The sequence below is a fragment of the Sphaeramia orbicularis genome, chromosome 21, assembly GCF_902148855.1.
Source record: "Sphaeramia orbicularis chromosome 21, fSphaOr1.1, whole genome shotgun sequence".
In the NCBI taxonomy this organism is placed as follows: domain Eukaryota; kingdom Metazoa; phylum Chordata; class Actinopteri; order Kurtiformes; family Apogonidae; genus Sphaeramia; species Sphaeramia orbicularis.
The window spans coordinates 33768736-33781389 of record NC_043977.1 but is presented as its reverse complement, the minus strand read 5'-3'; the positions used below and the strand labels follow the sequence as shown (position 1 = coordinate 33781389).

Here is a 12654-nt window from a genome sequence, read left to right as displayed (position 1 = left end):
ATCAGCACATGCATAGACATGATGACATCAGCCGGATCGATGCCAAAATAAGCTACAATATGTGTGAGGGGTGGGGTTTGTTGTGCCTGACACCACTTGATCCAAAAGTTTCTAAACTCTAAAAGATATTCCCTAAAATGATATTTGAATTTGGTTGTAGAGAGTGCAGTCTGAAACACTGGTCCAAGATCTCCCATAAGTGTTCATTTGGGTTGAGACCTGGTGACTGTGAAGGTCTCAGCAGTTTATTCAGAACATTTGGATTTGTATCACACCATTCACTGACCCCTCGTGTTCTGTATGGGTGAGAGGTGGAAGGGATCACTCCCATGATGGTTGTACTTTAGTTTGTCACCCATCTGTACTTGTTCTGCATAATTTTCACTCATTACATTCTAAAGAATCCAGAGTCAAACATGTATCTGGAAGGGGAATAGGGTCAACACAGAGACACTTACCTTTAGGACCAGTTGGACCTGGAAATCCAACCCCAGGGGATCCCGGGTCTCCTTTCTGACCAGGAAAACCTGGTAGCCCTTGATCTCCTGCTGGGCCTGTGGCACCTGCATTCAACAAAATGCAGTTATCCACTGATCACATTTTAATCTTTATATTATTTCTTAATTATATGATGATATTCAGTTGCTACAACCAGTTCATTGCTTCAACTAGTCACACCAGAGAGGCACATTTCAAATCATGTTTTTCTGTGGAGTATAAATGAAAGCACATTGGTTTTGCTCACCTTGAAGTCCAGGTAATCCAGGCTCTCCTCGTGGTCCAGGTGCACCCTGAGGACCAGGAGTGGATACATTCTTACCTGGCTCACCTTTTGCACCTAGTGGATGGAAAGTATACGTTATGAATGAATGGACAGTATATGTATATATTTCTCATGCGTCACCTGAAATTTCTGCTTTGTTATAACAGTAAACACTTGTTTAATTCAATAAATGTTTTTTTCTGAGATGCAGTTGTTATAAGTTATATTGGATAAAAGACCAGATAACATACATGAACTTTTATATGGTTTTACTGTCAGGCTCCATCACTGGACATAACTTTGATTGTTTTGAGGTCATTACATATGGGTGACTCTGTGCATACCAGGTGGCCCAGGAGCTCCAGGAATGCCTGGTCTTCCCTGACTCCCCTTTTCTCCAGGCTCTCCTGGTCGACCAAATCCTGGAATTCCAGGGGGACCCCTTTCTCCTGGAGTCCCGACAAGACCAGGGTCTCCATCTGGTCCACGCTCACCCTTGATGCCTTCTTTAGCCTAAAGGAAAGATCAGAGACTCTGATAATATTTTAAGAATGATCTCCCTTGAGATTGCATTAAAAAAACAAGAAAACATTTGCTTCAGATGATGTGTTTTTCAAGACCAAACAAACAGCACACACTTACAGGTTCGCCTTTGGGGCCAGGAGTACCTGGAAGGCCATCTTTTCCTGGAAGTCCATCAAACCCTGGCCTCCCTGGAGAACCAGGAAGACCTGACTGGCCTTTGTCTCCCTTTAGACCAGGAGCTACATAAATGTCACCTGGTTCACCAACAGCTCCAGGGGCTCCCATTAAACCAGGAGTACCTTGAGTACCCTGTACACAGATACAAGGTAGCATTAGAGAGCAGTGTTCAGATCATTTTCCCAGGTTTTCCCTTCTTCCTTATTCTACTCACAGGTCTCCCAGGATTTCCAGGAAGTCCAGCCTGACCCTTTTCACCTTTTCCGCCTACATAGCCAGGAGGTCCTGAGGTAAAAATTAAAATCAGAACATTCTGAATAACAGATTCGATAATATAAGTTAAATATTGAGTAATTTTAGTTCCAGGTTTATGACTCCATTAGTTGTAAAGCGACAGCAACATTTTGCTGAGCATCTTGGTCACAGGTTTAGTTACCAGAGAAAATAACTACTCACTCACCTCGCTCTCCTTTAGGACCAGAGGGGCCTGGTAAACCAGGGGGACCAGAACTTTCACACAGAAGACAGGTATCTCCTTTGTCACCTGATAACAAGAGCAGAGACATCAGTTCATAACACTGAGACCAATTTAGAACCGGGGAAGAAATTTAGAGACCAAAATCTCATTGAAGAATGCTGGAATGTGATCCAGAATAATATGGAAGGTACAAGCCATTAAACACAGGTAAACTGCTTGCATGTATTCATGGCATAAAGCAAAAACAATGTCATAGACAGCATACCAAGACGGATGAAAGCTGTGATTGAAAACCAGGGATATTCCACCACTTACTGATCTCTGTACTCTTACTTTAGTTAAAAAGGTGTTGTTTTAAAATGTACATGAACTTGTTTTCATTTCTTGAGGTATGTAACATTGCATTTTTTGTTATGTTGACTATTTTTCTGCATATAAAGACTCTAAATGGTCATATTTTTATGTGATATTAGGGAGAAAGCAGCCTAACACCGGACATAAGAGCCAGATATTTACTTGGGAGATCATATCATTGGTGTTCCTGGTAACTGTTTGTGGTCTAAATGTACAAAACTATATAACTACTGTAGTGCAGGGAGTCTTACCTTTCTGTCCCACTTCTCCCTGTAACCCCGGAGGTCCAGGTGGGCCAGGATTTCCTTTCTGAATGTTACATTCATTGGGGTCGACTGTGTGACAATAAAATAAGCACAAGAACACACATAAGGTTTTTTAAACACTTGACAACTGGCATATTGTATGTAAGCTATTAGGACTTCTTATATGTCATGGATGAATCGTACTGGGAGGTCCCGGTGGTCCAGGTGGTCCACTGAGTCCAGGTTGTCCTGGCGGTCCAGCAAGAGACTCTCCTTCAACCCCCCTGTCTCCTTTTGCACCAGTATCTCCCTTTAGTCCCTTCTCTCCACGAGGCCCTTCAACATGTCGCCCTGAAGTACACAAGTACACAACAAAATTTACACAGGAAGTCACAGTAAAAGCACTAAACAGCAACACTTCAGACTAGATGTCACATCGAATGATCTGATTGTTTTATACCTGGTGGACCTGCCTCTCCCTGGGGACCAGGAAAACCTGTAAAAGAAAAACAAGGAGACTAAAGGAGCCCATCCGGCATTGTGCTTAAAATGTCAGAGTGTGTGTCTACATTTGTATGTGGGATTTAATTGCATAGAATGGCTTCACTGTACCTTTTTCTCCTACTAATCCTGTGAGACCAGGAGGACCAGGGGGACCAGGAGCACCACTACCCTGAAATTATATTATTACAAAAATTAAAGATGTATGCATTTTTTTAGTTGTGTAGGGTGTTACACTGACTTAATTTACCTGCATATTAATATGTTATTATTATTCAGAAAATATAATTCTGAATGAGATGGATGTCGTGTACACTGCATATTCTGAATTAGGTATTTTTTTTAATTGAACATTTTTACATTTTCTAAGGCATGTGGGATATGTTGATGGTATTCTGGTCTCAGGAAATTTAATTGAACCTACAGTGAATCTGTAAAACGCGTCCATTTTTAAATTTATTATTTATTTATCCGGGGAGGATCCTTTGAGCTCTGGTCAAAATGGCATCAACTAACAGGTTCTAATGCAAGGTGCAACACGACCTCCTAGAAAAAGACAATTTATGCAAACAAAAGTCCAAAAGCAGAAACATTTACTTTTAAACATTATGAAAGAGTACATGACCAGATTTTTGGATTTGTGCAAATATCAGAAAATGTCAACACAGTATTTGAAGGAATGAAATGGGGGATGCTCACACAGGTCATACAGTGACGTAGCTGCTACCAGTGAAACACTCTGAAAAAACATTATTTTTAATCCATGTGTGCACAGCTGCATGTAAACAGGAGTATTAGTGGAAGTATCATTTTTATTTGTCAAATATAGGAATATTAAGAATTGTATTATAAGGACAGGGAATTTTGAATTTTCTGGAATCAGAGCATGACCTGGAATATTTTGGTCATGTCATCACTTCTTATAATGATGACCGTTATTCACATAACTTACTTGCACTTTAATAACTTGAAATTGTGAAAATCTCACAATTATATGTGAAAGGAACAAATATATGTGATTCTGTCAAAATCAGAATAACAGTTACACTGTTTTAGTATAACAGTAATGGATTAGATTTATTTTTTTTTATCTTTATATGAACGCATACTCAAAGTGTGTACAGTGGTGGTGGTAAACTACATATGGCCACCTACGCATTCATACAGCAGTGTGAGTAGTAGCACTGGAGGCAAGGAGGGTGAAGTGTCTTGCCCAAGGACACAACAGCACATGACTAGGACAGAGCGGGATTCAAACTGCCAACCCTTCGGTTATTGGACGACCCACTCTACCTCCAGAGCCACAGCCTTCCCTCCACACATAAGCCATGTGTGTATGTGTAACACTGCAAACATTTTGGCTCCTAAATTTCCCATGATGCAACTGTGTATCCTCTTTTTGCTGGATCCTCCCTGCCGACGTCTTTAGAGTTTAATACCAGTAGTATGATAGCATATGGACCGCTGAAGCCCGTGCATCTAAATTATACAGTTAATTCAAAATACTGAATTAAGGCTCCATTAGATGCCAATGGAATCAAATTTTGTGAGGTTAAGGCTAACTTATATGAACCTTATTCAGAGGTTTTCATTGATTTTTGACAATTTCTTTCAGACTCTGCAATGCACTACTGTTAAAGACATTACATTTTCAGTGAAACATCATATCGTGCAGTCAACGATGCAGTTTAAATGAACGGCAACAGTGACATCTGCTGGGACTTTTTTAGACCTGCTGCAGTTTGTAACTAAAAGGAGGGTGATAAAAATGAAAAGGAGAGCATTTAAAAAGAAAACAGAGAGATAGAGAGAAACACTTACATATCCTGGTGGTCCTTTCTCTCCTTTTTCACCCTGAAACAACACAAATAATTCCATCAAATTGATCACAAAACCCTGCAGATAACTGAAGACCCAAAATAAGCTATGAATTATTTTATATCTATGTGTGAATGCACCAAATAACATGTATTTGTTACCTTAGAACCAGCGTATCCAGGACCTCCAGGAAAGCCTTTTTCTCCCTGTATGAGAATAGTAGTGAGAAATACTGTATCTCATCATATAAAAGCAAACAAAACTTAAACAGAAGAGTAGATGGAAAGTACTGGAAGATAATGTTACCTTTAGCCCATCTTCTCCATCTTTTCCAGGTTTGCCCTGAAATCACAGACATAAAAGCTCACGTTGACTAAATGAGAAAAAAACATTCTATAAATATTCCATCAGGTTTGTTTGGTTAAATCCTTTTAGAAGAATCTGCTTAAAATGCTTAATATTCTTACTTTATTTTTCCATTCTATCCTAATCTTTCCTAACCTATAGTCATATATTTTTGCCACTTACTCTTGGTCCAGGTGGGCCTGCTTCACCTTTGACACCATCTTGATATGGAATACAAAAGCCCTGCAAATGAAATCAGGAAGTTGAAGGTAATAAACAGACTGTGTGTGAGTTAAGAAAGTCACAGAAATCAACTTTGAAATCAAAATGCTCACTTTATCTCCTTTCTCTCCTGTAGGTCCCCTGCTCCCCTTTAAGAAGAAAAAAGCAAACACATCCAAGTCACATATACATGTAAACAAATATTCAGTAAAGGTGATGTGTTTAGACATGCAGGATTATCATATATTCAGTATAGGGTGGGATGAGTACCGGTGGTCCAGGCACATAATATGTGGTTACTGGACGCTCTAGTCCAGGAAATGGCCCAGGGGGACCAGGTGGACCACGAAGTCCTTGATCACCCTGCAGGAAAACAGATATGATCAGAATATAATATAAGGTCAACATTACTTATATTTCACTGCATGAGTAGTTTGAGCAGAAATCATGCAAAAATCCAAAGTCCTCACCTTATCACCTTTCTCACTCACAAAGGCCAATCTGTCACCCTGAGAGGAAGAGGAAAATAGTGTCTAGGAAAACTGGGTGAACTAATTTAGATTTACATGTTTTATTCTAGATCTGTCTTACCTTCTCTCCTTGAGGGCCAGGGGGGCCAGGATCACCCTGTGACAAACAATAGAACAAACTAGTAATACCAATCCAGTTTTATTTTATGTGTATTACTGTTGTACTTAGTCCTGTTTAGGCACCTATAAATAATATGTCATCTGAAATGAATCTGTGACTTGTAGCTGATCAGTCACTCACTTTGGGTCCTTGGTAACCACGAGGTCCAGGAGGTCCGGAAGGTCCAGGGGGTCCAGCTGGTCCCTAAGGTAGAGAAACATATCTGTAGCCAGTACTTGAACTCACACAAAAATGATTAAACTGATTCTTTGTGCCTCTTTCTCCTTTTTCTACATGCATGTACATAAACATGCATACAAATACACAACCTACAGGTAATCCAGGTGTGCCAGGAAATCCTCTGTCTCCTTTTAGGGGAACGATTCCTATCACACCACCAGGGTCACCCTGCATGAAACAATTAAGAAATAAACCAGTAATTAAATGGATCAATTAAATATATGTTTTATTACTCAGGTACAGTATGGTTAATACAAATACAAAGGTGAATTGTGATGTTGAAAGATGCGTGTAAGTGTACAGTTTCATAAACTTCAGCTAACCTTCATTCCAGGAATTCCTGGAATGCCCTGATAAGAGAAAACAATAGACAGATGACAATAGTTAATATTACCACTGATTTGATCAAGTATAGTTTTGCTCATATTTGCACACAACAAAGAAAGTTAAGAAAGTTCACCAAACCAGGAATCAGACCAGCTTCAGTTTCGCTAAATGAAACAGCTAAATGAGTTCTGTCAGTGCTATGTCACATAGAAACCTTAGGATATGGTTTTGGTGGCTCACATGAATAAGAGGATCTGCACCAAATTCACTGGATTATTCTGTCTTTTCAATCAGTAAAGCTTATTTTTAATCGCATTTTGATGTTTCTCACATGACATATTGTACCATTGTTTTTTTTAACACGTATTTCCATGGTTTCATTCTCCCTGTTTTCAGTTCTCTTCCAACCTGGCTGCTTCAGGGTCTGTTACTTTAAATGAAAATGAGCTGAACTCAAAGCTAATAAAATATAATGCTAAATTTCAACAGTAGTATAGTGCAGCAATAAATCTACTTCTGCACTATGTTGGACTAAAAACACAACAATTTTGTCTGATGTCTCTCATCTCTTCCATCTGTATGTATCGAAAAAAGTAATTTGCTTAATCAATGGTAACCTCAGTCCAAAGCAGCAGAGCTAAAAGTTGGCTATACTGGACTGAAAACTTTTGTCAAAAGGCCCCGGAGTTGAACCTCTTTGTTTACTGTTTCCAGACAGCTCCTTTCAAGCCCCAGTTAGCTGATAAGGAGATGAGAGACTGGCAGTTATCTTAATAGCTTAACGCAATTTCACACCTGTTTCATAGTAGAAAAAGAAAGAAAAAAAAAGTTCGATTTAAAGACTAAAGCCATGTAAGCTGGTCATTAATAGTGGTTGATGTGCAGGTTTCAGTTTCTTACAGGAGGACCTTGAAGCCCAGGAAAACCAGGAGCACCATCCCTGCCTCTTTCTCCCTGAAAAACAAACACAATTAAAGTGAGACAAGACTAACCTTGTTAAAATGTTGTGATTTTGAAAGGTTTAGACTTACTTTAGTCCCATTGCATCCTGGGATACCTGGTGCACCTGGTGGACCATCATTTCCGTTGATCCCCTATGAATATCAATAAAAAAAACTCAATTAACATAACACACATCACTCGATGCCATACAGACAGCATTCAAGGTAAATGTACAAAAAACAGTAACTGTATTGTTTGAATGGTAACTAACTTCTACTTTAGTGAATTTTATTATTTTATTAAAGAGACTTACTGGTAATCCTGGATTTCCTGGGAAACCGGGCAGACCAGGAGGTCCCTACAAAATCACAACAATATCAGCATTACTGTCTCAACACAGCACACATTCACTATAAGCAGTAACACCACCAAACAGAGTCAATATGCTGAGGGTTACTCATACTTACTCGCACTCCCTTCAGTCCAGGTGCCCCGGGCTCACCTGAATCTCCCTAAGAAACACAACATCCCATTTATTATTGTACAGCAATAACAAGTCAAAGTAGTTTTGAAAGATGGAAATGTCACATAATCTATTGCATTCACTTATAACAGCAGGTTTATTTCCACGAAAACTGTCTTCCCTTTTGTAGATCCAATACTTTATGTATTCCACAGAATGCGTCAGTTTGTTTATTTACCTTGAAACCCATTGGTCCAGGGGGGCCCTCAGGTCCCTGCATCCCTGGGAATCCCATGTTACCCTGAAGACCAGGAAATCCAACTTCACCCTGAAAAACACAAGGTATCACATTTTTACTGAAACTGTAAATAAATAGACACACCAAATTCATTTTAATGGAAATCTGAGTACATAGTCCAGACCGCTGTGATGGAACAACTGTATCTGCATTTACAATAATATTTATACACCTTATACTAAAGCAATATTTGATGGATTCACAATAAACTCTATTGAAACAAACTTCAGCAGTTAAATCTAAATGGAATAACACATATGGAAGTCAGCCGAGATAATCTTATTGACACTGAAAGAAAAAAGGCAAGAAAGAATGAAGTTTGCCAGGTTAATATACAGTGCATCTAGGTCAGAAAAACATCTGTTTGTAGGAAATAATATAACATATTTTGTCCATCTTAATTTTCTGATATTTAATATCCACTTAATGAAAAATATTTATAGACTGAATTTGAAAAAAAGGTGAAATTTAATGATTTTGTAGTAGATGACAAAATGTGAGATCTTTTTAATCATTTCAAAGAATATTGTAATTTATCAGTCACTGCTATACAATTTAAATTGTGTATCTATAAGATGATAATAAGACAGAAAAGGCTGCAATAGGTTGAAATTCAACACTGTAAAAGGATAAATGCATAAACACAAAATAGAACAGAAACTTTATAAATAATCTTATTAAAACTATAACTATAGAAGAAAATGCAAGCAGAGTACTTTAACCCTTCCATGCATAGTGGTCACTACAGTGCATGGTTGTTCAAAGCTGTTCTTTTGTATATTCATGGATTTTGTTGTTTTAGTTCCATATCAACCAACACAGTGGACGCTTATGCATCATCCCATACACTGCAATTCATACCATTACTGTGACTTTGCTGTTCTTGATAAACCTGATCTGCAGTAACATGTCTTAGGGTAAATCAATTGTTAATCGTTAGACTGTATTTAAACATATTGTTTGTTTGTTTTTTTTAAACAAAAAGTTTTTTTTTTTGCATATTATCTCCATGAAGTGAATAATAACTAGTATTAGAATATGTGAAAATGTGAAAAAACATCAGATTAGCAGCATTAAAAAGGTTTTAATTTCATTGTTTCCATATCACTTTCTGCTGTTGGGTTTTATATATATATGTTTCTTTGCTTCAAAAATTAAATGCATGGTGTACCTGAGTGGACATTTTTGGAACTAGATGAAAAAAAAAAAAAAAATCAATCACATTGTTTTTTTTTCATCTAGTTCCAAAAATGTCCACTCAGGTACACCAAAAAAAAAAAAAAAAAAAAAAAAAAAATCAATCACATTGTTTTTTTTTTTTTTTTTGTTTTTTTCTATGCCAAAGGAGGAATAAAAACACTCAAGAAAAAAAAATCTTGACAAAGGTTCTCATAATTCATGTATGAAAGGGTTAAGGTCTTCCACTGTAATGAGGGTTCAGGTTGTCTAGGTGCTTTCTTCTCCTTAAATGTAATTTTCATTTTCTGCCACTAGACGGAGACGTTGATCCACAGTTTAGACACTGATGGCGCGTGAGTGATGGTCAAGAATAAACAAGGAATGGACCATACTGAAGCTGTTGCAGTGGGATGGCTCAGTTTGACTACAACATACCTGCACTTTGAACCACTGGGACCATCACAGTGTTACCATGGTATCTGTTGTTGTGCAATGAGGAAGTGAAATCAGTGGAAATAAAGCTCATGGGAGAATTTGGAGAAGGATCTTTTCAAAACACTGAAGTGCTTTGAAACCACAGTGGGTTGGCTGAGCTCCATTGAACACAGCGCGTACATCTGCTGATGTCCATTTGGCTACTGCTGCTGTAAGAATAAGCCATAAAAGGCCTGACTGTTGTACTAGGAAGGTAGATGACACACGCAATATGACTAAGACCATATATAGAGAGAGACCATTTACACAGAATGTTGTCATAAAGATATTTACATCTTTAAATATTTCATCCAATTAAAAACCTTCACATGGACTTCAATAATTTCTGTTACAATTCATTCAGAAATTATTTTGAGCTTTTGGTAAACAGTGACGTTACAGTTGGCATCCACATCTATCCAGACTCAAATAATATACTGTATGTAGGGAAGATTTAGAGGAATAAAGATATTTTTTTTGCAGCATGGACGCTATCACTTGTGTAGTGACACACATGATTCTAATGAACAAATTCCAGCAGCATTCATGTTATCTTCACTTAAAATTTTTCCAGAGGACTGGTAGAGAGCTTTGTCACATGGTGCAACAACTGTCACCTGAAGATCACTATGGGCAGAATCAGTGAGCCTGTGGTGGACTATCAGAGGAGCAGGACGCCTCCTGTCCAGGTGTCACCCAGAGGGACAACTGAACAGGGGAGACTTAGTTAAATCAAATCACTAACTAATGTCCAGAGAAAAAAAAAAAAAAAAAAAAAGTATATCTCTTTATCACTTTCTAATAGTTATTGCAGGAATGAGTGAATTTATCTCATTTCAAGCATACGTGTTATTGAACTTGGTATTGATCAAATATTTTTTCTGTGAGGCTACAGTGACCTTTGACAAACAACATTTAAATCCAAGTGGATGAATGTGAAGAATTTTTAAGAATATCCCTCTGAGATATTATATCCCAAGAGCAGGACAGATAAATGCTGCACAGAGGCATGAAAAAGGGAAATGTAAGAAGTTAGGTGCGCTAACAAGTTAATAAAAAGACTCATGGAAATTAAATAAACTTTAATCTGTTAACTAAACAAAAATGGTAAAGGACATGTATACATGATGTGGTCAGTATGTCAGTACCAGGGCTCCAAAATAAAGACATAAAACTGTCTTTGTCAGTCAGTCTGATGGTAACTTTACATGTTTAAGGTCAGCGACTCTTCAACTCTTATGTTAGGTCTTATATGTGAGTGCTGAAAGCTCAAAGGCTCACAGCCAATACGTGTTAACGGCCTATGTCTTGTACATCTGTATTTCAGAGCTTCTCTCCATCTGATGGGAATAAGACCTTGGGCCCAGCTGTGTCCGGACATGCTCTAATTCAGACTGATCTTTGTTCCCGTCCTGGCCTGTCCCACTGAGCTGACCCCATAACAATGTGAACTCTGCTATGACCTTAGAAAAAAATGCACTCTGTAGAAAAAAGCCTAAAAGTATTTTAGGGAAATGTGCAAATAAAATGATGCAGGGGATTCTCACCTTTGCTCCTTTAACGCCACTGCAGTCACATTTTCCACAAGATGCCCCGCAACCCTGAGGATGAAAAGAAACATAAAGCTTAATGATGCATCACTTGGATGATAGAAAAACACTGACGCATATGTTTGCATCAGCCTGTTTTAAAAAAGAAATGAGAAGTTTCAACATGTTCAACAAAAATAAGACACAAAGTAAATGAGACCAGGACAACTGACTCACACTTTACTGTTTAGAAAAAGTAGAATAGGTGTCACGACAAGAGCAAATGTTACATTTAACTACATCACTAATACATTGACCTCAATAGTGTCTGGCGGCTTTACAGCAGACACCTGCTGTGGGTCACTTTATGTCATGTGTATCTGATTCCCACCGACAGTATAAATCACAGACACAAACTCCTGTGGGATGGTTTCATGTAAGCTTTCACACAAGCATTTACACATCCAAAACTGTGAATTTTGAGTAACATACACAGATGATTCAGCGCAAGTAAAGAGTTGAAGTCAGGTGAAGTTCAGTCACTGTAGACGGTGAAGGTATAGATCCAAAATACAACAAACAACACTAATGTAAAGACTTCAAGGTTTATCCACTGATGGTTTTTAATTGGATTTCATGCATCCTGCAACTTGTGTTGATGATCAAAACCTACAAATAAGGCTACTGACTATAATGAAACGTTAGCTTTCCTGTTATCAGGTCACTTTTCAGGCACATTCAGGGTTACTGATGAGCTTTAGGTGAACTCCAGGCAGCCGTTGCAGCTGGCCTCAGTCCTCTCAGCCCCTTATCCAGCCTCTTTTCCTCTGGACTCCCCAGAGGACGAAGCCTGGGAACTGGCCTGCTCTGCTTTGGCTCTCTCTTTCATTGCTTCTCTCCTCCTTTCCCTCCATCATCCAGCTGTTGTTGGACTCACGTGCACGGCGTCAAGCCAAAAGCCTGTCAAGGATTTGAACAGGCTCTGCAGACTTGGGCAGAGAGTATACAGCTACACTACCCACAAATATTTTCCTTCTGTCTGTCTTTATTCTTACACGTTTAACAACTACGGGCAAATGGCTCCATTCCCATGTATTATCCTCCATTACAACACTCTGCCGCTGACATCCCATACACAAATCAT

At 38.5% G+C, this 12654-nt stretch overlaps 1 protein-coding gene across 2 annotated transcripts in view; it reads right to left on the bottom strand.

Moving 5' to 3' along the window:
* Positions 1 to 12654, bottom strand: part of col4a1 (collagen, type IV, alpha 1) — a 60182-nt gene that overhangs the window by 15273 nt on the left and 32255 nt on the right. For both annotated transcript variants that reach the window (XM_030124480.1, XM_030124481.1), the window contains exons 2-28: positions 11529 to 11582; positions 8269 to 8358; positions 8035 to 8079; positions 7881 to 7925; positions 7657 to 7719; positions 7526 to 7579; positions 6622 to 6648; positions 6392 to 6466; positions 6200 to 6262; positions 6020 to 6055; positions 5899 to 5937; positions 5699 to 5791; positions 5542 to 5577; positions 5390 to 5449; positions 5168 to 5203; positions 5023 to 5067; positions 4865 to 4897; positions 3155 to 3215; positions 3003 to 3038; positions 2747 to 2893; positions 2549 to 2632; positions 1926 to 2009; positions 1680 to 1750; positions 1406 to 1597; positions 1108 to 1276; positions 746 to 838; positions 459 to 563 (exon numbers count right to left, since the gene is read on the bottom strand). In XM_030124480.1, coding sequence (XP_029980340.1) covers positions 459 to 563; positions 746 to 838; positions 1108 to 1276; positions 1406 to 1597; positions 1680 to 1750; positions 1926 to 2009; positions 2549 to 2632; positions 2747 to 2893; positions 3003 to 3038; positions 3155 to 3215; positions 4865 to 4897; positions 5023 to 5067; positions 5168 to 5203; positions 5390 to 5449; positions 5542 to 5577; positions 5699 to 5791; positions 5899 to 5937; positions 6020 to 6055; positions 6200 to 6262; positions 6392 to 6466; positions 6622 to 6648; positions 7526 to 7579; positions 7657 to 7719; positions 7881 to 7925; positions 8035 to 8079; positions 8269 to 8358; positions 11529 to 11582 — 1936 coding nt within the window. The remainder of the gene's footprint in view (positions 1 to 458; positions 564 to 745; positions 839 to 1107; positions 1277 to 1405; positions 1598 to 1679; positions 1751 to 1925; positions 2010 to 2548; positions 2633 to 2746; positions 2894 to 3002; positions 3039 to 3154; positions 3216 to 4864; positions 4898 to 5022; positions 5068 to 5167; positions 5204 to 5389; positions 5450 to 5541; positions 5578 to 5698; positions 5792 to 5898; positions 5938 to 6019; positions 6056 to 6199; positions 6263 to 6391; positions 6467 to 6621; positions 6649 to 7525; positions 7580 to 7656; positions 7720 to 7880; positions 7926 to 8034; positions 8080 to 8268; positions 8359 to 11528; positions 11583 to 12654) is intronic.